A 27,813-nucleotide genomic window follows, 5' to 3' on the forward strand; every position below is an offset into this window, starting at 1 on the left:
CACATGTCAACATTATTGCCTCAAAAAGAAAAATGGTTTTTCTAGCCCTCAGATTCCATGTCTTTTTCACACATCATATTTAAAGTTCTGTTAGGCACCTACAGCCCTACTGGGGTTGCCTGCAGTGGTGCCTACGACGGCCCGCCAGCCGTGGCGCAGCTCACCTCACCTCACAGCGCCCTGGCTTCTCTGTCCCCGCGTCGTGTACATAGCCGAGCCCCAGAACACTGCAACCTGTGATTCTGGCCACCAAAACGTAAGCAGGCTGCCACCGGAAAGATTATCCAACAAGCAAGGAGCTGCTCTGAGCAGAGAAAGCACGCCACAGCGGACGGAACGCACGCAGGGGGAGGACGCACGTGAAAGCACAGTGCGCGGGCGCAGGTGTGGGGACGGGCACAGGCGGCGGGGCACGGGCACAGGCGGCGGGGGACGGGCACAGGCGGCGGGGGACGGGCACAGGCGGCGGGGGACGGGCACAGGCGGCGGGGGACGGGCACAGGCGGCGGGGGACGGGCACAGGCAGCGGCGGGGGGTGGCGGGGGACGGGCACAGGCGGTGGGGGACGGGCACAGGCGGCGGCGGGGGGTGGCGGGGGACGGGCACAGGCGGTGGCGGGGGGCGGCGGGGGACGGGCACAGGCGGTGGCGGGGGGCGGCGGGGGGCGGCAGGGGACGGGCACAGGCGGCAGTGGGGGGCGGCGGGGGACGGGCACAGGTGGCGGCAGGGGACAGGCACAGGCGGCAGGGGACGGGCACAGGTGGCGGCGGGGGCGGCGGGGGACAGGCACAGGCGGCGGGGGACAGGCACAGGCGGCGGGGGACGGGCACAGGTGGCGGCGGGGGACAGGCACAGGCGGCGGGGGACAAGCACAGGAGGTGGGGGGACGGGCACAGGCGGCGGCGGTGGGGGGCGGTGGGGGACAGACACAGGCGATGGGGGACGGGCACAGGCGACGGGGGTCGGGCACAGGCGACGGGGGTCGGGCACAGGCGGCGGCGGTGGGGGACGGTGGGGGACAGACACAGGCAATGGGGGACGGGCACAGGCGACGGGGGACGGGCACAGGCGGCGGCGGGGGGCGGCGGGGGACAGGCACAGGCTGTGGGGGGGGCAGGGGACAGGCACAGGCAGCGGTGGGGGGCGGCGGGAGACAGCACAGGCAGCACAGGCGGCAGGGGAGCTCGGGCGGCACACACAGGGCGGCTCAGTCCTACCACGTAGTCAGAGACAGCAAGCAGGGGCGCTTAGGCACCTTTCTGTGGCCAGGCTTTGGGAAGGAGTATGATTTGATTCTTGAGATTATTCCACCCGCTGACCAAGTCTAGAAACCACAAGGGCAAAGAGGAACAGTAAGTGTTTCAGGAAACAAGTGCAGGAGCCTTCCACGGCAGGTTAACTCTCCCCCGTGACTGTACCTCTGCCCCTCCCGGGCAACTGCTGTGGGACACACCCCATCATTTGGAGGGCTTCCAGAAAAGCCTACCCCCTGGGCAGAAGGATCTAGAAAAATATTTGGGAAATATTTTCCACTGAAGTTTTTCCAAAATATCTAAATTCTTGAAGCCATGGTGTCACACATGGCTAAATACAGGGCTTGATATTCTTTTAGGAGTTCTCCGCTCTAAGCCCTCATCCATCTAAAGGAAAACAGATCTGTTTCATGGAGCACAGGACATTCAAGGGTGCCAGGCACCACATAAAGAGGTAAAAGAAAGTGATGACTCCACAAAGGTGCTATATTGTAGACATTGATCCCAGAGTTCACTGGCATGTTAGCAAACTCAGGTTGATACCAAGTGCTGCCCTTGGACAGCAGCCCCGTGTCACCCTGGGCTCGGCTCCCAGGCAGCGGCAGGCCTTACGACCGGCACAAAGCATGTCTGGCTTTCTGTAGATTTGTTTCCCAAGGGGTAATAGGCAAAAGTGAGGTGCGGGGGCTGCACCTCACAGAAGGCATAAAAAGCCCATACTGAGGTCCCCAAGGAAGGAATAGGAAACGAATTCCTATTTTGAGTATGCCTTGTACATCAGCTCCCACAGTCCGGAGCAAGAGGAGAGGTGAGGCCCCATGGATCAGGCACATGTGTTAACACAGACGGTTCAAGCATGATCTGGAGCACTACGCTCCTGTTTCCCCAATCTGGCAGGAGGCTTATTTCTGACTTCACACTGGGTTTTGCCCTCACTGTATATACTTTTGGAAATTGGGAAGAATTTAAGGTAGCTGAGAAATGAAGAAAATGTGGCTAGCTTAGCACTAATAAGAGGCTGATTCTACCTCACACTCACTGGTGAGCCCAGTTTATCAAGGGATGTGTTGTGAAGAGCAACCAAAACAGTGGCCACCATCCCTGTCAGTCACAGCCTGCCTTCCGTCTGTGATACTGCATGGTGGCCACCAGCCCTGTGGATCACAGCATGCCTTCCGTCTGTGATACTGCACGGTGGCCACCAGCCCTGTGAGTTATAGCGTGCCTTCCGTCTGTGATACTGCACAGTGGCCACGAGCCCTGTGAGTTACAGCCTGCCTTCCGTCTGTGATATTGCACAGTGCCACCAGCACTGTGAGTTACAGCCTGCCTTCCGTCTGTGATACTGCACGGTGGCCACCAGCCCTGTGAGTTACAGCCTGCCTTCCGTCTGTGATACTGCACAGTGGCCACCAGCCCTGTGAGTTACAGCCTGCCTTCCATCTGTAATACTGCACAGTGGCCACCAGCCCTGTGAGTTACAGCCTGCCTTCCGTCTGTGATACTGCACGGTGGCCACCAGCCCTGTGGGTTACAGCGTGCCTTCCGTCTGTGATACTGCACGGTGGCCACCAGCCCTGTGGGTTACAGCTTGCCTTCCATCTGTGATACTGCACGGTGGCCACCAGCCCTGTGGGTTACAGCTTGCCTTCCGTCTGTGATACTGCACGGTGGCCACCAGCCCTGTGGGTTACAGCGTGCCTTCTGTCTGTGATACTGCACGGTGGCCACCAGCCCTGTGAGTTACAGCCTGCCTTCCGTCTGTGATACTGCACGGTGGCCACCAGCCCTGTGGGTTACAGCGTGCCTTCTGTCTGTGATACTGCACGGTGGCCACCAGCCCTGTGGGTTACAGCATGTCTTCCGTCTGTGATACTGCACGGTGGCCACCAGCCCTGTGGGTTACAGCATGTCTTCCATCTGTGATACTGCACAGTGGCCACCAGCCCTGTGAGTTACAGCGTGCCTTCCGTCTGGGATACTGCATGGTGGCCACCAGCCCTGTGAGTTACAGCTTGCTTTCCGTCTGTGATACTGCACAGTGGCCACCAGCCCTGTGAGTTACAACCTGCCTTCCGTCTGGGATACTGCATGGTGGCCACCAGCCCTGTGAGTTACAGCTTGCCTTCCGTCTGTGATACTGCATGGTGGCCACCAGCCCTGTGGATCACAGCATGCCTTCCGTCTGTGATACTGCACGGTGGCCACCAGCCCTGTGAGTTACAGCCTGCCTTCCATCTGTGATATTGCACAGTGCCACCAGCCCTGTGAGTTACAGCATGCCTTCCGTCTGGGATACTGCATGGTGGCCACCAGCCCTGTGAGTTACAGCTTGCCTTCCGTCTGTGATACTGCACAGTGGCCACCAGCCCTGTGAGTTACAACCTGCCTTCCGTCTGTGATACTGCACGGTGGCCACCAGCCCTGTGAGTTACAGCGTGCCTTCCGTCTGTGATACTGCACGGTGGCCACCAGCCCTGTGAGTTACAGCGTGCCTTCCGTCTGTGATACTGCACAGTGCCATCAGCCCTGTGAGTTACAGCATGCCTTCCATCTGTGATACTGCATGGTGGCCACCAGCCCTGTGGATCACAGCCTGCCTTCCGTCTGTGATACCACACAGTGGCCACCACCCCTGTGGGTTACAGCATGCCTTCCGTCTGTGATACTGCACAGTGGCCACCAGCCCTGTGAGTCACAGCATGCCTTCCGTCTGTGATACTGCACGGTGGCCACCAGCCCTGTGGGTTACAGCATGCCTTCCGTCTGTGATACTGCACAGTGCCACCAGCCCTGTGAGTTACAGCCTGCCTTCCGTCTGTGATACTGCACGGTGGCCACCAGCCCTGTGAGTTACAGCCTGCCTTCCGTCTGTGATACGGCACGGTGGCCACCAGCCCTGTGAGTTACAGCCTGCCTTCCGTCTGTGATACTGCACAGTGGCCACCAGCCCTGTGGGTTACAGCATGCCTTCCGTCTGTGATACTGCACAGTGGCCACCAGCCCTCTGGGTTACAGCTTGCCTTCCATCTGTGATACTGCACAGTGGCCACCAGCCCTGTGGGTCACAGCGTGCCTTCTGTCTGTGATACTGCACAGTGGCCACCAGCCCTGTGGGTTACAGCGTGCCTTCCGTCTGTGATACTGCATGGTGGCCAACAGCCCTGTGAGTTACAGCGTGCCGTCTGTGATACTGCACGGTGGCCACCAACCCTGTGGGTCACAGCGTGCCTTCCGTCTGTGATACTGCATGGTGGCCACCAGCCCTGTGAGTTACAGCCTGCCTTCCGTCTGTGATACTGCATGGTGGCCACCAGCCCTGTGAGTTACAGCCTGCCTTCCGTCTGTGATACTGCATGGTGGCCACCAGCCCTGTGTTACAGCGTGCCTTCCGTCTGTGATACTGCACAGTGGCCACCAGCCCTGTGAGTTACAGCGTGCCTTCCATCTGTGATACTGCATGGTGGCCACCAGCCCTGTGAGTTACAGCCTGCCTTCCATCTGTGATACTGCATGGTGGCCACCAGCCCTGTGTTACAGCGTGCCTTCCGTCTGTGATACTGCACAGTGGCCACCAGCCCTGTGAGTTACAGCCTGCCTTCCGTCTGTGATATTGCACGGTGGCCACCAGCCCTGTGAGTTACAGCCTGCCTTCCGTCTGTGATACTGCATGGTGGCCACCAGCCCTGTGTTACAGCGTGCCTTCCGTCTGTGATACTGCACAGTGGCCACCAGCCCTGTGAGTTACAGCCTGCCTTCCGTCTGTGATACTGCATGGTGGCCATCAGCCCTGTGAGTTACAGCATGCCTTCCATCTGTGATACTGCATGGTGGCCACCAGCCCTGTGAGTTACAGCCTGCCTTCCGTCTGTGATATTGCACGGTGGCCACCAGCCCTGTGAGTTACAGCGTGCCTTCCGTCTGTGATACTGCACGGTGGCCACCAGCCCTGTGGGTCACAGCCTGCCTTCCGTCTGTGATACTGCACGGTGGCCACCAGCCCTGTGAGTTACATCCTGCCTTCCGTCTGTGATACCGCACAGTGGTCACCAGCCCTGTGAGTCACAGCGTGCCCTCCATTTGTGACACTGCACAGTGGCCACCAGCCCTGTGGGTCACAGCGTGTCTTCCGTCTGTGATACTGCACGGTGGCCACCAGCCCTGTGAGTTACAGCGTGCCTTCCGTCTGTGATACTGCACGGTGGCCACCAGCCCTGTGGGTCACAGCGTGCCTTCCGTCTGTGATACTGCATGGTGGCCACCAGCCCTGTGAGTTACATCCTGCCTTCCGTCTGTGATACCGCACAGTGGTCACCAGCCCTGTGAGTCACAGCGTGCCCTCCATTTGTGACACTGCACAGTGGCCACCAGCCCTGTGGGTCACAGCGTGCCTTCCATTGTGACACTGCACAATTGCTTCCCCTTCAGAGGTATTCCTAGTAACACTCACCGCAGGATGGGAACTTGGAAGCTGTGGACGACCTCCAAAGTTGACATCTCCTGGTTAGGAAGAGCATGGACAGTTACTGCCATGTCAGCCAACACCACCCAGCTCCCTGCCCTCGCAGCTCCACACACATGACAGGGACAGGCCACCACGTGAGGGGTACGCACACTTTCCTGGGACATTTCTTTTGATCCTACTTTACTTTTTCACACAGGAAATTAAAACAAATTAGTTTCTTTTAAGTTAAAGCAATCAGCTATATTCTGGTTCATGATATACAAAATTAGAGTGATCCGACATCATTTTAATAAATTAATAAAAATAAGGCCTCATCTAACCTAAATTTGCAATAAGCCAAATTTAAAAAGAGGCTGATTGTGACCGTTATTTCAAAAACAGAGATTCTAATGTCTCAGTAACTCACCCTGTGTGCCGATTTTTTGACAGGGAACTGTAAGAACTCTTATCAAACCGTCTGCTTTGTAAGAATAATGCTCAACTAGCTGAAAGAGAAGAAAGCAAGAAAGTGCAGTAAATAATGAGCTCAGGAAACAGCGAAATCATGATTGAGAGCTGCTGACTGCCCTTTGGGCTTTCAAAGTGACCCAGGATATTAAATGCTTCTGTTTGCAGACAGTCCACTCTGCAGGGGTGTGGGGAGGTGGGCACACAGCTAGGGACTTCCCTCTTGGGCAGGGGTCAGCAGACTTTTTCTGTAAGGAGCTAGATAATGACATTTTAGGCTTTTGTGGCCTTCACACCATCTCTGTCACCTGGCCCTTATTTATTTATCTACAACCCCTTTAAAAGCATAAGAACCGTCATCTTCAAGACTGTACAGGAACACGCTGAGAGCCAGAGTTCATCTGTGGGTTTGCAAAGCTCTGCCTGGTCTAAAGAAAAGAATGTCAAAGTAGGGTAGTGTAGAAATTACCATCTCTCATAAAAATAGTAGCAGAGCCTTGGACTTGGGGTATAGTACAAAGGTACTTTCCAGTGCTGTCAAGATAAATGAATGGAATCGTGCACATAAAAATGTAAGGTATTGCTGGCATTTTGATGCACTTGCCTAAGCAGTGTTTAGAAAATACACAGTTAGAAATATTTAATTAGGGCTGAAAACTATGATTTACCAGAGGAGCCAATAAAAATAGTAAAGGGTCTTGGGAAGGCCCTTTCCAACAATTAGAGACGTTCAACACTACACTGAGTGCACAGCCTTTGACACTGTGAGTGGCTAGCGTGTAGGGTTTCAGGGGCCTTAAATGCCAGAAGGCAACATTCCCTGCGAATGTCCATGGTGTGCTCCGGGCCGCTAGTACAGGAAAGGGTGAATACTGTTTCAAGTCAAGACCATCAAAATAAAGCAAAGAATGTGGTCGATAATGAGAAATGCTAATGAGCCATAAAACAAAGGACAATGTTAATGCCATGACTATTGTTAGAATATTATAATACCTGGCATTCAAAAAAAGCAGTATTTTTTTTTTCCAATTATAGCATTAGGAGCCAAATCACACGAGCCAGTCGTTACTTGAAGAGCTTCAAACGGACTGAGGGTCCGTGGTCTCAGTTTTTAAAAAGACAGGACTTTGACTTTCCTTGATATCGACCGAACGTGTGCCTCCTGCCGGGCCTGGGGGAGGACCCACGAACATGCCCATCACGTCCCTCTCCCACGCAAGTTCAAGGCGCTGCTGTTCTCCAGAGACACAGAGTCAGCTGCTTTTTCTCCCTGTCTCTGAACCCACTCCGGTTTATAGGATGCTCTGCTAAAATTATGCACAAAGTCCTACTGGTACTGGCCTTTCCCTTCGTGTCAGCCAACGTAGCTATGACGTAAAATTAAGACAAGCAGTTTGTGCTCAGTACAGATCCACAAAAAGCAGTGAGGAGCATTATTTTTAGTGCTCTTTAGCACATAATTAACTTTCGCATTTGAGTTGTTTCCGAGTTTGTGAACAGCTGGCTCAAGAACAAGCCCCTTGTAGACCAGGGCTCCGACACTCCCACACGAGCCACGCACGGCCTGGACTCCAGGAAGCACGGCCTTACTCCCTAAGTTGCCCTGATTTCCACAGGCAGAGGCTGGGTTTGCCACGAGGCAGGCGCCCAACGTCAGCACGCCGTCAGCCTCGCCCAGCTCCGCAGGCCGGGCCGCGCCCAGGCCTCGTCCCCTCCATTCTGTGCGCATCTTCCGAAAGGCATCTCTGCTCTAGCCAGAACATCTCAGAGAGAAATACTTTCTGGGTCCCCGCGGAGGGTGTCCTGTTAAACTCTGAACAGCCCCAAATGAACATCACCTCATGGCACTGTGGGCTGAGGGGCCTAGACGAGGTATGGAACCTTCCAGAGCCTCGTTCACCTCCCATGGTGGTCCGTGGACCAGTGCTTCTCAAACATTTGAGTCAGCTGGAGGTTGAGAAGCAGGCTCTGAGGGGCAGGTGGGGCGGGGACCAGGGGCTGCTGCTGGTCTGGGACCACCAGGCCACCACGAGAGGGTGCAGGACAGGAAGCCCAGGTGCCCCGGGCTCCACACACAAGCAGGGGACAGGAGGACGGGTACCTGCCAGAGCGTGTCAAACTTCTTCCCGTCGGGGATGGAGAGCTTCCCCGTCTTGTCCTTGTCGATGCGGTAGTGCAGCACCTTCCCTTCGTGCAGCAGGCACAGGGCGTAGGAGCCGTTGTTGTCTCTGGCCCTGATCCTGCAAGAGAGGACACGGCCGCATCGCGCCAGGCCTGCCGGACCTGTGGGGGGAGCCTGGAGAAAGTGCCCTGGCCAGGGCGGCCAGCAGCCCATCTCCAGAACCGTCAGCTGTGTGAGGCAGCCTGTGGGCCTCAGGGGTCAAGGGCTTTGTCCAGCCTACCCAGGAAGGCCAGCTCATGGCCCGGGATGACGCCGGCAAGCTCGCAAAGAGGGGATGCTGGCAGGTTGGGCTGGACCACAGCTGAGGCCCAGCAGGCCCAGGCAGCCCGGGGTGGCGGTCAGGAGAGTCTGGTGCCCAGCGCCAGCAATGCTGCTCAGGGAGGCCAGCACATGGGACGGCCTGGGGCCCTGAGAGCCTGGGGAGCCTTCTGGACTCACCTTTCCTCACTAGGGTCTGCATTTGGGTCAGTCCCACAGATGGGCAGCACCGACACCTAGCTTGGGGTGCAGCTGGCGGTATCCGGTGGGCATTTTAACAAGGAGCCTCCTGGACCATAGAGGGAGGGATGTGCTAGCTCCGTACCGGCCGTCTTCACCACTCCCGCTCCCCCAGTTGCAGGGAAGGGACGGCAGGCCAGCAATCAAAACCTCATGCAGATGATGGCCCTGGCCGATAAGTCCCCAGAAGGAGGAAACAACATCCACTGTGGGGTGAGGGAGCAGTGGTGAAACCAGAGCTGACCAGCCCCAAGGCTCCACTGTCACTGTCATTGTGGGTGACCCTCAGTGCCACCCCCATCCTGTGTTCTGGTGACCTGAGACTTATAAGTCTGGCCACAACAGAAGAACAGTGCACAAGAGGAGACCTCTGATTTGCGGGTGGACAAGAGGCTCACAAGGGACACCTGTAGGATCTGGGGAGGCTGAGGTCCAAGCGGAGGCCAAGGGCAGGAAATGAGTATGAATCCCCCAATTTAACTTCTTTGGCATCACCACTGCAGCCCTCTTCTCCCTTTTCAGCAGCTCTCGCCCTTCAGATCACAAGACAGAATGGTGAGTCTTGAAAGTACCAGGAAGCCTCTTCAGCCCCTGCATTTTCTAAAACGAGCAAGCTGAGGCCCCAAAACACCCAGCAACGTGCCCAAATGCGCCATACTCAGGGCAGAGCTCAACTGTGTCCAGCTGCCAGGGGCCACTGCGTACTGGGGAAGTTTCTGATGCCTTCTCCCAGTTGGAAGAGGTCAGATCCACGGCCACGAGAGAGGAGATGGACTTTAGAACGTGGCCACGCTTTCCTTTCCCTGCCACGGAGACTCACCTCAAACAACTAACCCAAGACTTGAAAGCTGAACTGTGGCACAGTAGGTGTCTTTTCAAGCAGCATGTGGCCTTGGCGGTGGACAGGCCCTCCACACCACGGCGCCCAGGGCAGCTGGCAAGGGTCCAGGGCACACCCTGACTCTGCGGTTCCCCTCCTGTGAAAGCAGCTCCTTCCTCCCAAACCAACAGAAACTTGGCCAGTGAAAGCCAGGAGTTGGTGACTGTTAAGCCAAAATTTTTTTTAAAAATAACCAAACCATACAGTAAAACATATTTTTTACATAAAGAGAGAATTGAGTCTATTTTATAAAGAAGCTATTTAATAGTGTGGGACTCTTGAGGTCTGCTCTACCTGTTCTGTATGCATCAGTGGCTGACAGGGTGGGTGGGAGGTACAAAGAGCCACACAAATGCCCAAGCATTACGAGTGGACGCACATGCCGGTGAAAGCTGGCCTTGGGGGTGACGATGAAAGGCCATAATAAGGTGTTCTCCGTGTGTCAGTCTTTCACGTGTGCAACCTCAGGGGGACAGAGGGAAGAAGCGGACCTGAACCCTGGTTTCCGTATTGCTCCACTTTGTTCCTTGACTTTTTTTGTTCAAACTGAGACGGAGGATCAGATTGCCCAGGAAGGTGGTACAATCAGCGTCGTTAGAAATCTGGCAAATACAAATTAAGCCCACAATGGAAATACCACTCCACATTCTTCAGACTGGCAAAAGTTAACGATATTAACAATTCTAAGTGTTGCTGAGAATGGTGAGCAACAGGAGCCTTCCTAGGCTGCTGGCGGGACCATAACTGGTTTACCCGCTTTGGAAGACAATTTCAAATTAGCTCCTGAAATTGAATCTACTGAAGCGCCCGTGCATCAAGCACCCCCCTCCTAGGCACAGGTGCGTGGCGCTGTGAGCCCAGACATGTGCCAGGCTGCTCCTGTGCCATCAGCACTGCACATGCCCTGCACAGCACTGGCCTCAGAGGGGGCACAGCGCAGGACTGCACACAGTATTATATTGTGTGAAATACTGCTGTATTATACATATATTAATTAATGTTGTATAATACATTAATTAATGCTATATAACACAACATTAATATGTTGTATTATACATATTGTAAAGCAATACGATGAACAAACAGCAGCTGTACAAAGTATACATGAGTCTCACAAACATAAATATACTCCGCAATGCCATACATACGAAGGCCCAAAACAGACGACAGCAGTTTTGTTTAGAGATGTACACTCAGTTGGTAAAACTAAACAAACAAACACAAAACAACACAAAGCAAAGGTATGATGGATACACGAGTCCAGGAAGTTGTGCCTGCCGGGAGGCTGGATGGGTGTGGGTGGGGAAGAGGGGAAGGGTCTTCTGCCCACGCTGGGCACGTCTTATCTCTTGACTGCATGTGTTGGCTTGATAATCATCCATTAAGTTGTACCTATTTGGTTGTGTACTCTCGTATTGTGTTTTATGTTTCACAATAAAAACAGTATAAAAAGAGAGCTGGTACCAGGAGGAAACAGCACCCCTTAATTTGGAAAAGTGAGCTCTTCAAAGTCCCCCAGCTGTTTGAGGCCCACCAAGATTCCCTCTCTCTGGTGTGCTCCTCCAGGCAGCCTGGGCCGCTCCGCACCACAGGTAACCAGCAGGTAGGGCTACCGACCGTGCACTTGCAGCCCCTCGGCAGCTGGCAGGAAGCGAGAGCAGAGAAGGGAAACCCACAGGCCCCGCATCTGGAGACCAGCAGGCTCTCCCCGGCAACCGCCAGCAACCGTGAGGTATCTGCTGGCTGCAGCAGATCCTGGGCTGGGCTATTTTTAATGTGGCAGCAGAAAAGCTGGTTTGGAAGCTGAAGGCTTGCTCCTCTGGCTGGCTCCTGTCACTGAGGGCTCTCCCCTTGGTGGCAGCCTCGCATCCCACCCAGGCCCCACAGGCTCCCAGAGGGGGCGAGAACAAAAGCAAGCCTTGGGCTCCTGTCCGGCTGGCTGCCTTCCACTCTTGGGGTCAGCTGGCTGATCACAGAAGTCCTTGCATATTTTCAGAATAATTTTTCCCGATGATTCTCTTGAAAGGTGCACACTAACAGCTTGTGTTCTCCTATTACAACGCCTGGGATTTCCAGGGCTTGAGCTCAGATGAGGCTGAGGAGTCACCCTAGCTGGCCTCAAGGCAGCTCCTGACTCCCTGCAGCATGCTGCGCTCTTGGGGTGGGCAGTCTCGGCCTCCAGGACAGTCTCGCACCTCACAGGCACCAAAGCACACACGGAGGTGGGGGAGGCGAGGTGTTAATTCTGCTGAGGCACAGCCTGGAACCGCTGAACCCCTTCTCTATCCTTCTGTGCCCTCCTGGGGGAGAGAGAATGTGTGGTGATGATGGCTAGGCACCGAGGGCCAAGTGAGGACCCAGGAGATGGTGGGATGCTCGAGGCAGCCTCCTGGGGCATTACCTTGTATCTGCTGGGCATGTCCTGCTTGCTTAGGTGTTCTCATTCTCCCATGCCTCTGTCCCATGGCAGAGTTCCATTGCTGGGCAGACCATCAGAGTCAGGAAGGGAAGGAGGGTGCCTGGGATCTGCCGTATTCGAGGATGTGCAGAGGATGAACCATTCACTGTGACCAGGGTGGGCGCACAGGCAGACAGAGACAGGTGACACTGGGGGCGGTGGTCTTTATCCAGAGCCATCTACCCAGCACTGGCTTCCCAAGGAGAGCTAGGGCAAGGGGAAGGAGAGGAGTGGGAGCCAGTGTACCCCCAACAGTGTGCATGCCGGTAAGTAAGAGGCGGGAGAAATGCCAGCTCTACTGATCCATGAAAGACCAAGACAATGCAACTTTGAGTGCTTCTGTCGTGCACTGCAGCAGCACTGGGGCACAGGTGCACTCCACGCAGATGATGAAAGCACGACCAGTCCAGGACATAGTCCAAATCTGGGGCCACGCCAAGCTGTTCTTAACAGATTTGCCTTTTGAAAACCTATATTACAAATGCCCTCTCACTCGCTCTCTCTGCTGTAGCTCACAAAGGAGGAATGAGTTCACAAGTCTTCTCTTCCAGCTTCAAGGAGCCTTTGACCAGCACAGTGCACTGATGTTGACATGAGCCCACGACTCCCTTTGAACGTTTAGCTTCAGATGGGCCATGACTCTTTGTGCTGACCTATGGCCACAAAACCATGTGTATCAAATAAAATGGCATGCTTTGATCACCTGCAGTGGGTGTGAGAGCCTGAGGGATCACAGCTTCTGTTGTGCCATAGGGCGCTTGTGACAGCCAAACACAGTCTCATGCTCTAATGAACAAGCAGGTTTTTTCTAAGTCCACAATTCAATTTTGAAATTTAAATATAGAAAAAAAAGTGAGTTGAAACTTGAATAGGGGAAAGTGAGTGGCAAACGAGGGGAAACAACGCGGGTTTGGCCTCTGGCAGTACCAGTATCAGCATCTTAGGCTGGCAGGACAGAGGGCACCTGGACATGGCCACCCACATTAGAGGGAGGATCTGTGTAGAAAAAACTCCTTCAACTCTGGAGGAAAGCCTTCCCAGCACAGCACACTCAGGATTCTCACAGATGAATATCATTCAAACACGAGTTCAGAAAAGATCACCCAGAACATAAGGAAACATTAGTTAAGGGGAAAGGGGTAGGTAGGAGGGGAAGAAATAGGGATTTATGTCCCCTAAAACTTTCCATATTAGAGTAACCAGATATGGAATATAAACTATTTATGAAATATTTAAACAAAGATGAAATCATAAAAATTAGCAACTAATAAGATACTCTCAAAAATGCCCAGAACTATTTGGAAGAAAAGCCAAACAAATAGAACTGCTAGAAATTTTTTTAATTGACGGGGAAAAAAAAATCAGTGAATTAGTATAACAGCAGATTAGAAACAGATGAAGCTAGAATTAGTGAACTGGAAGACAAATTCAATGATGTTACCCGTAGTGCAGGACACAGAGAAAGGCAATGAAAAATAGAATATAGAGGATAAACTGAGGCAGCCTACCATATGTTTAATAGGAGCCTCTGAAGAAAGAAATGGTAAGATGGAAGGAAAGTAATATTTGAAGAAAGAAAAATAGCTAAGTGTTTTTCAGAACTAATGAAAGAAAAGAATTCATAGATGTAGGAAACGTAGATATGTGAGAACCATTAGCTTAGCTTTATACGTTACCTTATTTGTTTCCATAATGATCAAAATAAAATATCTTATCATTTTATTATTGAGTAAACTAAGGCTCAGAGAGTGAAATCAAGTCTAAATCACAGAGCTATTAAGTGGCAGGGCTTGTCTGACCCATGGCCTGAGTTTCTTTACTTCTCACTGAAGTTCTTTACTTCTCATAAAAGTAATGTCAAGGTTAACTCTCCCAAAACCAGTCAAATAATACAGAATTTGGGGTATGTAGCGGGAATATTCCCAACTGCAAATATGGTTATGGACTATGAAAATCTGAAATTATCACTGTCCCTAATTCAGTGTAGGTAGGTGACAGGCGTCTCAAACAGGCTCAAACAGGGTCCCCAGACCAGCAGGATAAGCATCATTTGAGAACTTGGTATAAATGTAAACTGTTGACCCCTATCCCTGACCCAGCAAATTACAACTCAGGGGGTGGGACTCAGCAGTCTGTGCTTTACCCAGCCCTCCAGGTGGCTTGCACACAAACGTTTGAGAACTGCTGCTACTGTGTTTCCCTGAATATAATAAGACAGGGTCTTATATTTATTTTTCCTCAAGAAAACACCCTAGAGCTTATTTTCTGGGGATGTGTTATTTTTTTTAAGTACAGTACAACAATCTACATCTATTCAAATGTAGTTAAGTCGTCTTCTTCTGGAACATCAGCATAACTCTCCAAACTCCAAATTCCATCCTGAATTTCTTGTGACTCTATTTCCTTTAGAACCATTGGCCCCAATCTCTCATGTCGAGCACTAGAGCTCTCCTGGGGCAGATGAGAAGGGCTGCTCATCTTCTTTACCACTGCACGACGAAATGCCTGGGTTGTGCGGATACGCTGCGTAGCCACGCCAGTCACTAGGTCTTATTTTTGGGGTAGGACTTACTTATATTGCACAAATGCTTAGAAATCCTGCTAGGGCTTATTTTATGGGTAGGTGTTATTTTTGGGGAAACACGGTAGATATCATCTCTTCTGGACTTTGTGTGCAACCTGTGGAACCCAAGATACTATGCCCACTCTTCACCCTTTACCTAATTTAGGTTTATTTCTTGGTCATAGAGAATACAAAAGTGTGTTTTCTTAGGAGCTATCTCAATTTCTCTGAAAAATGGGCTATATTGTGAATATTCTTTTTTTCTGACTGCCTTCCATCAAGTCCCAATTACACTGCAAAGGGTTAGTAACACCTAACCCAATGGCCAAAGTGAGGTGTCCACCTGCCATCCAGGCCATGTGGTGGAGTGGGAGAGAGGGAGGGCGAAGGGCATTGGTGAGATGTGTTGCTCTGATCATCAAGGGTGACATGTATGTCATCTGGTGCCCCCAAACCAGGTCTATCCAGCCTGCTCCTGGGCAAGGGCCAGCAGGGCTTGGTTTCGCACACCCCAGGTTCTGCACTGATGCAAACCTTTTTCTTAGGGAGCCAGAGTGTTGAATCTTCTAGTCCCCAGTTGTATAAAAAATGGTGCACACCCTCTCCAGGCCATCTGTTCTTGTCGCTCACTGGTTTATCCTGTGGGGCCTCCCCTGCGGCCCCCAACTTAAGAGGCACAAACGAGCTGGTGAATAATTGTGCGAGTGTGTGGGGGTGCACGTGACCGTGGGAGGAAAGACGTGAGAGGACAGAGAGCCTGCACGGATATGATGGAGAAGGGAGAAATGGAAAATGGCTAATAAAGAAAGGGATGACTCAAAGATCAAAGTGTTTTTTTCTCTTTAAAGGGTCGAGGGAAAGAAGGGCAGGAAGATAACTGAATTTCAGCTGCGGACTGCACAAGAGCATGCCACACGGAGCATCCTCACGTGGGGCTAGAAACCAGAAAGGCTGCCTGGCCTGAGGGCAAAGCAGCCCCAGCCGGACCCTGCTAAGGCGGCTTGCTTTTTGCGTGTTCCTTGCCCTTGACCCCTGCAGACAGGGAACAGGCGTTTCAACTAACGTACTGAAGGGCTCCCATGGGAAAGGAGCAGCTCCCCGTGTCCCGCCCAGATCACGTGCAGCCACAGCCAGAGCAGAGTGCTGAAGGCCCCTCCAGCTGCAGGGGACAGCACACTCCTGCGACCTCAGGTGCGGCCACGCCACAGGCCGCGCGCCCATCCTCCTGCCGACTCCCCAGCGCTGCGCCCTCAGCCGCCTGGATGATAAAGTCTGGGCTGCCTGGCTCTGACCTGGTCTCCCATCTTCCCAGTCCCTGAGCAGAGGCTCAGCCAGCCCTCGCATCGCTTTCCGGTGCCTGTTCCTCCGCCCTCCGTGCCCCGCGCCCGGGCTCCAGCAGCCAGACACCGCACACCGCGCCCTCCGTGCCCGGCGCCAGGGACCCCACACCAAGTTGCGGCGGAGCAGCGCCAGCACCTCTCTGCAGCCAGCCTGCTGCCGTCCAGGGTCTCAGCTCTCGCCAGACCTTCTCCCCATCCTTTCCCCTCTGGCCCACAGCAGCGCAGCTCCCAAGTAACACCCCCAGTCACGCGCCCCGCGGCCGCGCCCTAGTGCTGTGCACAGCCGCCTGCCTGCCGCCACCCTCCGCAGGCTCTGGAGACGCGGGCCCTACACAGCCCCGCGCTGCTTCCCTCCGTCCCCGCCGGCGTCCAGGCCTGCCCCGCCGCACACACACCAGGGACCCTCGCGCCTGCCGGTCACTCCAGCTGTCCCTTCTCCTACCTGCGTGGCCGGGGCCCGGCCACGTTAGCAGCTGGAGTGGTCCCTGACCCAGGCTGCTCCACGTGCTGGGGTGACGCCCAAGGGGGCGAGCCCAGTCTCCGCTTGGCGGTGCTCGCGGCGGGCCAACAGACTAGCAAAGGACAGCGCAGTGACCACAGTGCCGGTGTGCACGGCGTGGGCGGGCGTCCGCGGGGACACTCGCACGGGAGCCCACGTCCGCATCCAGGCGGGCGGCGAGGGCGGGCACGCAGGCCAGACACGACCCGGCGGTGCGCATCTGCTTGAACCCACGAACATTTTGTTGAATAAGTGATTATTTTTTAGCTTAAAAAAAAATTTAGCAGTGTACACTTGTAACATCAAAAAACAGAAACTGCAGTTAGAATGGCATTTGTGACTTGCCGGTCGCATGCCTCCTTCCACAAATCTGAAATATTCCCTTTATTTGCGACGTTCGTTGGGCTGTTTGGAAAGCAGCCACCTAAACATTTTAAAGGTCACTTTGAACTAGCTCTTGTCTCTAATATTTGCAAGGACTCTTATCCAGAAACAGCAGAATACTTACGTGGATAATAAACAACAAGCTTCAGTTCCATTTTTAAAATTTTGCCCAACATGGAATTTTTAGAGCGTTTTTATCCTAAGAGAGCTTTTCTCATGGAACAGCGGACACCTCGCGAGCGTGCGTGGCGACGCCGACTGCGCGCGCACGAGGGCCGCGACTGGGCGCGCCCGGGGCGCGCGGGCCCGACCCGGCCTGCTGCCCACCGTGTGGCCGCGCGGCCTGAGGTTTCCGTACAATTTATAAAAGATGTTTTAGTCACAGCCAGGTAAGACCACTCTTTCTTCCATTCCACTTCCCTTCCCAAAGGTGACAGGGATCCTAAAAATGTACCTGACATTTCTAATAATGAGGTGTGAACATAGAGGAAGGACTGAATTATCTTTTTTCTATATGTAAAAAACAATAGTGTTGACAAAAGAGGAAGTCAAATTAATCGCAGTCAAAAACACGTAGAAAATATTAATAAAAGGGGTTATGGAGATGTAGCAGACAGTTAATTAAAATGTATTATTTTTTCCTAAATTTTGTATGTTTGTAGCATTTATCAAGTTTTAAAAAACTACAATTTATTGGGATTTTTTTCATTCTAAAAAGTATATTCTATCTTATAACTAATTTTGGATTGTTTTTTAAAAAGGAAGGTCTTCAAATTGTATATGCTTTGGGCCCCACCAATCCCAGATCCTTCCTTTGGGGAAAGAAAGGCATAATTTTTAGAAAATTGGCTTTGTTTTCCTTTCTAACAAATCCATTTTCACACTTGAGCTGTGACTAACTTTTCAAGATAGCAACCTGTGCTGTCACAGAAGGCCTTGGAAGGCCAAGGGACATGCCTCCCACGCTGTGCCTCCCAACTCAAGCCTTCTGCTTTGACTTGGTCCCTGGCATCACCAATGAGGCAGAGCTCTGATCTTGCCCATGGAACATGGGCTGGAGGACTCCAAGTCCAGTGCTCGCCTCTGGCCAGCCAGTACCCCAGACATGGGCAGGGGTCACTACAGCAAAGGCCAGGTGATGACCATAATCTCCAGAAATGTCACAGACCCACCCTGTCCGTCTCCTCCAAAGAGTCTTTATGTTTATATTCTTTATTCTTTAAGCACATGTGCAAAGTCCCTGGTAACTAACTATTCAATACTTTCTCCAGGTCACTCCTGAATGGTCTGGGGCAGCTGTGTGGATAAGAGGCAAGAGAGGGAAAGGCTGACGGAAGCCTCTGTGTTTTCTGATATTTCCAACACACACTCCCAGGGGCCACACCTTGCCGGGTCACTGCATGGGGTCTGTACTTGTGGCACCTCTGGACATGGCTTGGGCTGCTGGTCACTGTCTCCTCTCAGCCCTAGACAACGTCAGGGACCTGCCTTCTGCCTATCAACTTTGGACAAATTCCTTCACACTTGAGTCCCTATTTGAAAAACGGGCTTTAGGCCCATTAAGTGGGAAGGTCCCTTCTGGCTCATGTGCCATCACTGTGAATGGATCTCACAGGTGGCTCATGAGGAGAGAAGCTGGGCTCTGAGTTGGACAGCATCGCCCAGACATAACTCATCCCACTGGTTAGAAGTTTCTGGATCTACCCTCTGCATTTCTAACTGCATTACTGAGGAGTTATAAGCAGATCTAGGTTGCTTATTTCTGAAATATGCTACCTTTCCCTCAGGGTTTTCTCAGTTTGCCCAAGTAAAGGCATTTCTGGATGGCCATGGTGACATGTGAGTTTTAAATTCTTTTTTTCACCTTTTAGTTCAATTCTTACCAATATTGCTTTCAGCATAACCATGATGCTCAGGCTGAAATTCTGGTGTCAATGGTGGGAACAGCGTATTTGTGCTAGTGATGAGAGCTTACAGAGTAATTGCTGGGGTTCTGCTTGCCCATGTTATTCCACCAAACTGGTAAAATCCTCCTGATTAGTTTATGGCTTACTGTGCAGGAGTAAACTTCCAACCCCCTCTATGAAATAATTATTATTTTAATCTGTCTGTTCATAAAAGAAAATGCCAGTGTGAATCCTTTTATGGCCATAAAGAGTGGGACTCTTTATGCATTCACAGCCCCAGAATGGAAATAAACACAGCTACTGCAAACTGAAAAACAGAGGAAGGATAAGAGGGACTTCCCCGGCTCTCTCACCTGCAGGAGAATGACTCACCTGCACAGGTCACGGTATGCCTATCATGTGTTTGGAAGGGTTTGCATTGAGGACATGCTTTTCAAATGTGTGTTACTGAGGCATCCAAATGCATTCATGGATGCTGTGGGCAAGGGAGGCATAGCTGCTGATATTCTGTGCCAAGCACCACGTGAGCGCCTTCTGTTTACAATGGTATGCAACACCCAGTGACCCTAAGAGGAAGGCATTTCACTAAACCCATTTGACAGACAAATGAAGGAAAAGAGACTACTGAGTACCTTGCTCAAGGTCACATGGCTAGTTATAAGCCAGAGCCAGCGTCTGGGTCCAGACAACCCAAATGCTATGTTGCTAATGGGCTACATTTCCTCCCACCCAGAGAAGGCGAACCCTTCGAATATAGAGGGCATCATGTCATCTTTTTGTGTTTCTAGATCTGTTGCTGTGACCCTGGGCCTGTTCACCAGTAATGATTTAACAGGCAACAGAGAGAGGTTCAAGAATCCAAATTTCATTCCTTTGCCAACGTAGGGAGCTGCCCCTGTGTGGAACTACAGTATTGTGAATGCATTGCAGGAAACAGAAGGCAAAAATGAGCTAGGGAGATGGGGATGGACCTATAATAGTTCATTGATTTAGATGACAAACACTCATTGAGCACCTTGTATGAGCCAGCCCACAGGCCTGCAGAGGACCCAGGACAAAGCACAGGGCGTGCAGTGGGTGGGGGTATCAGAGCAGAAACAAAGTGACTTTGGCTGCTTGACCGACACAGAAATGCCGAGTCACTGAATCTTCCCTGAAGTCAAAGGAAGTCCTTGGGGAGGAGTCACGGAAAAGCAGCAGAGTGGAGTGGAAATCTAGAACCTTGAGAATAAAGACAGATGAAGGCTCTGAACCACGCATGTGGTCCGCAGAACTCACACGGAGGACAGGGAGGGTGCAGCTCTCTCAGGCGGGTCCCAACAGAGGCGGCGCAGGGTGTCCAGGGAGAGGCTGTGCAAACAACCTGCACAAAGGCGCTTCCTTGCCACCCAGCGCACACAGAGCCCAGCACCTCGCCCGGCGTGCGCTACTCCTCACGTGCCCCCAACTCGCGGTGCGATTCTTTCCCACCATTCAGCGCCTCTCCTCTCCCACGTGACCTCCCAGAGGGCAGAGGCACATGGACTGACTTCTCCACGCCCAACGTTCAGGACTGGGCCCAGCAGTTGGTGCTTTCCCAGCTACAGACCCCAGATAGACACGCTCGGGACTGGAAAGTAGACATGAGGCTCGCTCTTTAGGAAAGTCTGGATGAAAGCCTGAAAGCAGTGGTGGAGAGGAGCTGATAGCTGAGCTGGCGGGGCCCCTCGGCTGTCCCAGGGCAGGTGCCCCGTGGTGACATCTCCGTCTCTACGTGAGGACACAGGCGGTGATGGGAGTCCACTTCTAAAGATTAAAGAATGTGGACCAATGTCCAGGCAACCTGGACTTGGGAAACATCGTATTCACTGATGCAGATCTGCGCTGTGTACAAGTGGCAAACTTTCTACATTCTACGTACTGTCCGTGACCATATTCAAACACTCACAACAGAAGACACCCACTGTCCTTCGCAGAGGCAAGTCCACATGCCCAGGCAGCACCCTAGCTAGATTCTGCAGGGGATGAAAGGTTGCCATGGGATGAAACCGCCAAGTAGCAAAGCCTTCCAGGATGCTGCCTCACATTTTCCCTGTTAAAAACACCAAGAGATGTCCTGGTAATGAGACTTTCCTGGTGCTGATGGTGGAGAAAGAGCACTGAAGTAGCAGAGGGAAGAAAAGCTATGCTGTGATAACCGCATGTGCTGTGCTGTGCAAGTGATGTGTGTTTTCACCAACTCTTTGAGACAGTAATGGGCAAGAGCTGCATGGATCCCAAACCTGGAGGAGTGGAGCCCTCTTGGCCCAAGGTCCTGCAATAGGCATGGAACTTGCATTTTGAGGCCACCCCCACGCTGTGCTCTTCCCTCTCGTCAATGCCCTCCTGAGCGCCTGACCCAAGCTCAGCGGTGTTGGGCCAGGGGCAAGGCCGCAGGCCCGATGGGGGCACAGGAGGGGAGCCCAGGGAGAAGGCCTTGGAGAGTGTTATCTGAGAGGTTAGTGCCAAGGGCAGGTAATTAGGCAACTGCAATGTAAGGCGGAGCAAGAACACAGTCCCGAGAACAGCCGGTGTGGGTGAAAATGCAGACACCCTGGCACCCGCACAGGCCCACGCCTGGCTAGCGCCAACACTAGCTGACTTGGAAGCACAAGTCTGTCCCTCTCTTGTATAAACCAAGAGCCACAGTGCTGAGGGGACGAGATGTGCATGAGCACAAAGGAGATGTCCATCTGTTCAGGGCAGACAGGGAATAAGGCATGTTTATCAAACAGGACTGCTCTCGGGGCTTCTTGCCTTCTGCATGGGGTTCACATGTCCCTGGGAAAGGACAGCGAGAGCAGACCTTGGGCCCCCGCAGGCACAGCTGCTGTTTTCAGGAATAGACAAGTCTGAAAAGAGAGTGTGCCGCACGGCCAGGGCATCTGCCGCAGAGCCAGGCAGGCCCCCCTCCCCAGCGGGAGGCCGCAATCCCGTCCTGTGGCCACGCTGCCGGGGGCAGCCTGCACGTGCCAGCATGCTGTGTGTGCAGTCCTGTGACATGTGTGCTGGGAATCACTGTAGAGAAGAGGGCAAAAGTCCAAACCTCAGGGAAAATGAGCCAGTAAGTGCCCATGGGGGTGAGGGGAACATCTCCCCTCACAGCATCCTGCACCCACTGAAAACCCTCCTCCTAGTCACCACTGCCTGGCAACTGGGCTGCTCCCTTTTATTTTTTAAGTATTGTGTTTAAGATAATCTTTTTCTTTTTGAGACGGGGTTTCGCTACGTTGGCCAGGCTGGACTTAAACTCCTAGGTTCAAGAGATCCTCTCCACTCAGCCTTCAAAGTAGCTGGGATTACAGGCAGAGCCACTATGCCTTGCTAAAATCATTTTTAAATTAAGAGATATTAAGGTGGCTGCACGCGGTGGCTGACACCTGTAATCCTAGCTCACTGGCAGGCTGAGGCAGGAGGATCACTCAAGGTCAGGAGTTCCAGACCAGCCTGAGCAAGAGCAAGACCTCACCTCTACCAAAAAAACAGAAAGAAATTACTTGGACAGCTAAAGTTATATAAAAAAAAATAGCCAGGCATGGTGGCACATGCCTGTAGTCCCAGCTACTCGGGAGGCTGAGGCAGGAGGATTGCTTGAGCCCAGGAGTTTGAGGTTGCTGTGAGCTAGGCTGACGCCACAGCACTTAACCCGGGCAACAGAGTGAGACTCTGTCTCAAAAAAAAAAAAAAAAAAAAAAAAAAGACTGAGGAGAATCCTTTAAATAGATGGATACTCAGAGAAAACACTTCTATTTCTAGGGAAAGTTTACAGAGTCAGCTGGGTACTCATCAGTATGCCTGATGAGGCTGCGTTGCCATTTCTGCTTAAGTTTCCAAGGCCAGAATGGGGTGGTTTTCCTCTGGGAGGTGAAGAACGCAGGTGAGAGCTTCCCCTGTGGGAGATCGCCCCCCTGTGCCGACTTGACCAGACCCCGGGGAAAGAAATTTGACCCCACGGAAAGACAGCTCCTTCCCTCCCCTGATCACTGCTTTACTGCAGTTAGCCTGTAGCTCAGGGCTTCTAAATTTAGGTTTACATCAAACCACTAAAAGTAACAACTAACAGAACCCAGGATTCTTTCCTTCTAACTTTTGGGTTCATAAGACTGAAATCCATGAACCTGTACTCACCACTCATATACACTCCTCCCAAGAAATTTTCTTTAATGTGAGTCCTGTTAATATTTAGTTCCAAGTAAAAACAGAAGTGAAGCGTGAGATCACAGAGGAAGTTTGAGTGGACAAACTGTGATATTTTTATTCTAGCTGGATAGCCACAGAAATTGTTATGCATCTTGTATTTGCCATTAAAGTAATGGTAAATAGGCTGAATGACATTTTCTTTAAACATTATATCCTTCAGGACCCAAAAAGAGTGTCAATCTCACGGTGAGACCGGACAAAACAAACGCTAGGTCGCACGTGATAGCCTCCGTTCAAAACGTCTTTAGGGCCAGCCAGCACACATTTTGTCGGATGACAAGGTAGGGCCCCTTCCCTGAGTCACGTGGGGCCCAGCCATGGGGAAGCTGTCAGGCAGGCTTGGCGGTAGGCGGGAAAGGGAAAGACACGGTACTTACAAAAATTTTCCGTTTGTCTTTGATCCTATGAGAACAATCTGCTCAGATTCTTCCCGAGAGATTTTTCCGTGAAACCAGGGCATTTTCTCATGGGCGGTGGTGGCGATCAGCTTCTCCAGCTGCGGCTTCTGGCTGATGATGGCCTGCTCCAGCGCCTGCCCCTGTGCACAGGGCGGGACCACAGCGTGAGCAACGCCAGGGAAAGATGTAAAAGACCAGGAGGTATTTCTAATCTGTCCCAAGCCCTGGCACGGTAGAACAGGATTGAACTTCATTCATTCATTTACTCATTTGTTCAATAAATAAAACTAGGAAGATCCTTATATAGTACTTAAATACCAGCAAGTGTATAAATAAGAAAATCCATTTTAGAATAAAGAGATTGGCCCTTTCAAAGACAGACAAGACTTGAAACCATGTGGGATAACACAGGAGGCCTAGAGATGAGGTTCCTAACCTGGTCCTTCAGGTCACTGTGTCCACTAGACAGACTGTCCTATGTCACAACCTGGTCATTTAATACTGTGGTCCCCAACCCCCAAGTTGTGGCCTGTTATTAATAGGAACAGAGCCCCACATCACCGCCTGAGGTCCGCCTCTGCTCCCCCCGCCTCAGCCGTGGAAAAACTGTCTTCCATGAAACCGGTTCCTGGTGCGAAAAGGTTGAGGACCACTGATTTAATAATAATTTAGAAGCCTCCAGATGTGTCAGTGAAGGCACACGTGTTTTCCTGCCCGCCTCTACAAGGCTTCGCTGGGTACCCACACACACCTGCCTGTACCTTCTGGGAATGTGATCACAGAAAGCAAAGGTGAAAATTCTTGACCATGTGGAAATAACAACGTGCAAATCAAAAACAGGAAATGGGCAGAGAGCTAGGTGAATTGATCGCCTTATTTCTTAGTGGGAGAGAAATAGATACTCTCTACAGACGTTAATGAGTTTGATTATTTGCATTCAGAAAGAGAAGTGGGAGCAAGAACAAAAACATAAGCCACCCAAACCTGGAGGTGGAAGTAGGAGGGAACGTGAGCATAGCGATCGCAACAAGCTTCACAGGCGAAGTGAAAAACAAAAGCAGTGACAGGTCACACACCTCAGAGGGGTCTGAAACAGTGAGCAGAGGGTCCAAAAGTGAAAGGCCGTAGAACACGACTCAGCCACAGCAAGAGCCGGCCACAGACACAGCAACAGCACAGCTGAGTCGCAAGCACGTCAGGCCGCGTGCAGGAGGCTGGTGCAAAGGGCTGGGTGCTGTGAGTTGCTTTGGTTGACATTCAGAAAAGGCACAACTATGGAGACAGAGAGCAGATGAGTGGCTACGCAGCGCTGGCGTCGGGGAGGGTGATGAAGCTCCTGTCCGTCTGTGCTAGGGGCTGTCACAAGGTGCTGTGCACTTGTCAAAATCACAGAGCTGTGCCCTAAACAGGATGAACTGACTGTGTGTGAATTATACCCCAGTGGATCCAATTTATCTGACCTCAAGAGTAAAAGGAAGGTCTAGAACATCTCCAATAAGTGCTCAAGAAAAATACTGGCCACGTAGTATTGTGTGTCTGTCTACAAGGCTAAATTTAATATAGAACATATTATGGGAATAAAAGGAGCCACTGCATATAATCCTCAAAAAGTCAATGCTATCATAAATCTGTATGTACCAAATAACATGGCAAAATGCATACAGCCTGCGTCCAAGAAACACAAGGAGATATGGTTGAACATTTAAGTCCAAGAGTACACTGTCGACCAAACCTGCGGGCTCCTAACACCTGGTGCTGGTAAGAATGCAGCAGGAATGTAAATCATCCCAACCCCTGGAAGCTTTCTGAGTGGTAACTTGTCAATGTATCCAAATCACCCATCCTCTACTGTGGCAAACCTAACTAACCCTTTTAGAGTTTGTCCTGTAGACACTACATACAAGCTTAGCCTATGATGGGTCTAGAGCAACGTAATTAGTAGCTTTATTTCTAAACAGCAGAAGTGTCCATCAGTAGGTACTAGTTAAATAAATTCTGGTGCATAGCAGGCAATCCCAGGCGGCCAAAGAAAAGGTGATACAGCTAATGTAAGTGCTGATACAGAAAGTTCTGCAAGAAATGTCAGGAAGCTATAAAATCAAGTGCGTATAAGTGTGTTACTGTGACTCTGTTAGGGATAAAAGCCTGTCGACACCTATCGATGCCTCCCTGAAAGAGCCCACCATGCGCTGGACAACAGTGGCTCCCTGCAGTGGAGAGACACACGTCGCTGGCACGAAGGGGTCCTAAGAGAGGAGAGGCTGCCTGTGCAGTAAGGCATGTTTGTGCCACGGGTGACGCCTGAGGAGACAGCTGCTTATCTGCACACACAGGGCACCAGTGCATGGTGTCGCCCATAACCAGGAAGTTGTGTGGGGTTACAGGGCCCTCTGGACCCAGGTGGCAGGACCAGCACGGCTCACCTGCAGGTTCCATGTCTGCTTCACGTATTCCCTGATGAGGTTTTCCTTTAGGTCCTCGAAGGGCCCGGTCTTGGGCTGTACCCCGGGGGGCCGGTTGAAGGGCTTCTTGAGGAGGCAGATGAGGCCGTCAGATTCCTGGGAGTGGTAGTGGCAGAGGTCAGCCGGACTGGCGTGGGTCCTGCCGCCGGCGATGGCGTACGTGCCGTTCAGCTCTCGCTCGATGGTGTAGTGGTGCGCCTTCCTCCCGTGGGCCACGGACAGCGCGAAGCCGCCCAGGTAGTTCCGGCTCTGGCGCAGCAGATAGAGCCCGTCGCTCATGCCCCCCTGCACCAGGTAATCTTCCGCCTCCTCCCGGGTGATGTTGCCAAAAAAGAAGGGCAGGTGGTTGGCACTATCAGCCATGGCCCCAGCCATGCTTCAAGGTGAGAGGGCACACACCTGAGCAGGTATCCACCTGTGCAAGACAGAGATGCAGAACTTTGGTGAGGAACCCAAGCAGCCCGGAACGTTTGCTGAAACCAGCCAGACCCTTTCAAACTGGAGACAAATCCTCCCAGCTCAGAACACAAGCTTCTCCTTTTGTGGACTTCCCAACGCATGGTTGGCCTTTCTGCTCACGTAATTATCATAGTTGCCAAATACCACGCCCTCTGAGTATTGAACTTACAAACTCAGCATTTGATGAAAGTGACCAATTTAACTCTTTTTTTTTCAGTGGGGACAAGGAATTCTAAGAAAAAATATACCCCAAAGAGAAGTAAACAGAACTACGCTTGCAAAACAGGACCCTGGAGCTCTCTCTGAGGGTCACAGTGCCACAAAGCTTGAACCAAGTGCTCCTCCTGAGGAAAGAAAGCTCCTTCTCCCTCTGCTGCCAGGGAAGCCATTCCTAAAGGCCTTTCTACCTGAGTTTCAAGGAACCGTTTCGTGTTGTCATACACTGCAGCTGAACCCCAAAGTTGAAGTGAGAGCCACATCTGTAGCCCATGCAAACCTGTGACTTGTCACCACAGGCCTTCACACTTTCGGCCTGAGGTGGTAAGACAGCAGCTGCTGCCTGAGGCATGAAGAGAGACATCCTCCCAGAGTGCCCTGGCCTGGGCCTGGGGCAGGCACTGTGACCCTCCCCGGCCTCGCCAGACCACTTCCTGGGCGGACCCCATTTCCCATCGCCGCTGGCTTAGCGCAAGAGCAGGCTCCACAGCTGAGGAGGGCCTCTGGTACAGCAGAGACACTCCCTGCATTGACCTTCTTGCATTCTTCTGCACATTGCAGGAGAAAAAAAGGAAGGGGGCCAAGAATTTCCGACATAGACAGTGTTTCCTCTCAATCATGGCTGTAAATGAGGGTACATGCTGCCAGTCTGAAAAGCATCTGAAGAGGTGAATATTTTAACCAAAATGGGCTTGTTAGCATTGGAAAATCATCTAGATGATTCCATTCGCTCATCTGTGACACCCTTCACATCCCCTAAACACCCACACCACACACACACCACACATGCACACACACACCACACACACACGCACACACACCACACACGCACACACACACCACACACACCACACCATGCACGCACACACACACCACACACACCACACCACACCATGCATGTACACACACCACACACACCACACCACACACACACCACACACGCACACACACCACACATGCACACACACCACATACACACACATGCACAAACACGCATGCACACACATGCACACGCACCACACACGCACACAGACCACACATCACGCACACATGCACGCACACCCACACATGCACATACACACCATACACGCACGCACAGATGCACACATGCATGCACACCACACGCACACCCACTCCACACACACATGCATACACGCACACCACACACACACATGCGCGCACAC

General features: G+C 52.2%; 1 protein-coding gene across 5 annotated transcripts in view; it reads right to left on the reverse strand.

The window, feature by feature from the left end:
* Positions 1-27,813, reverse strand: part of SYK (spleen associated tyrosine kinase) — a 94,307-nt gene that overhangs the window by 25,405 nt on the left and 41,089 nt on the right. For 4 of the 5 annotated variants that reach the window (XM_076008461.1, XM_076008457.1, XM_076008459.1 and 1 more), the window contains exons 2-7: positions 25,916-26,369; positions 23,472-23,632; positions 8,267-8,405; positions 6,125-6,203; positions 5,704-5,753; positions 1,256-1,324 (exon numbers count right to left, since the gene is read on the reverse strand). In XM_076008461.1, coding sequence (XP_075864576.1) covers positions 1,256-1,324; positions 5,704-5,753; positions 6,125-6,203; positions 8,267-8,405; positions 23,472-23,632; positions 25,916-26,329 — 912 coding nt within the window. In that variant the 5' untranslated portion in view covers positions 26,330-26,369. The remainder of the gene's footprint in view (positions 1-1,255; positions 1,325-5,703; positions 5,754-6,124; positions 6,204-8,266; positions 8,406-23,471; positions 23,633-25,915; positions 26,370-27,813) is intronic. The other variant, XM_076008460.1, reaches the window with a different exon arrangement.

This window comes from Microcebus murinus, chromosome 12 (genome assembly GCF_040939455.1).
Source record: "Microcebus murinus isolate Inina chromosome 12, M.murinus_Inina_mat1.0, whole genome shotgun sequence".
NCBI classification, from domain to species: domain Eukaryota; kingdom Metazoa; phylum Chordata; class Mammalia; order Primates; family Cheirogaleidae; genus Microcebus; species Microcebus murinus.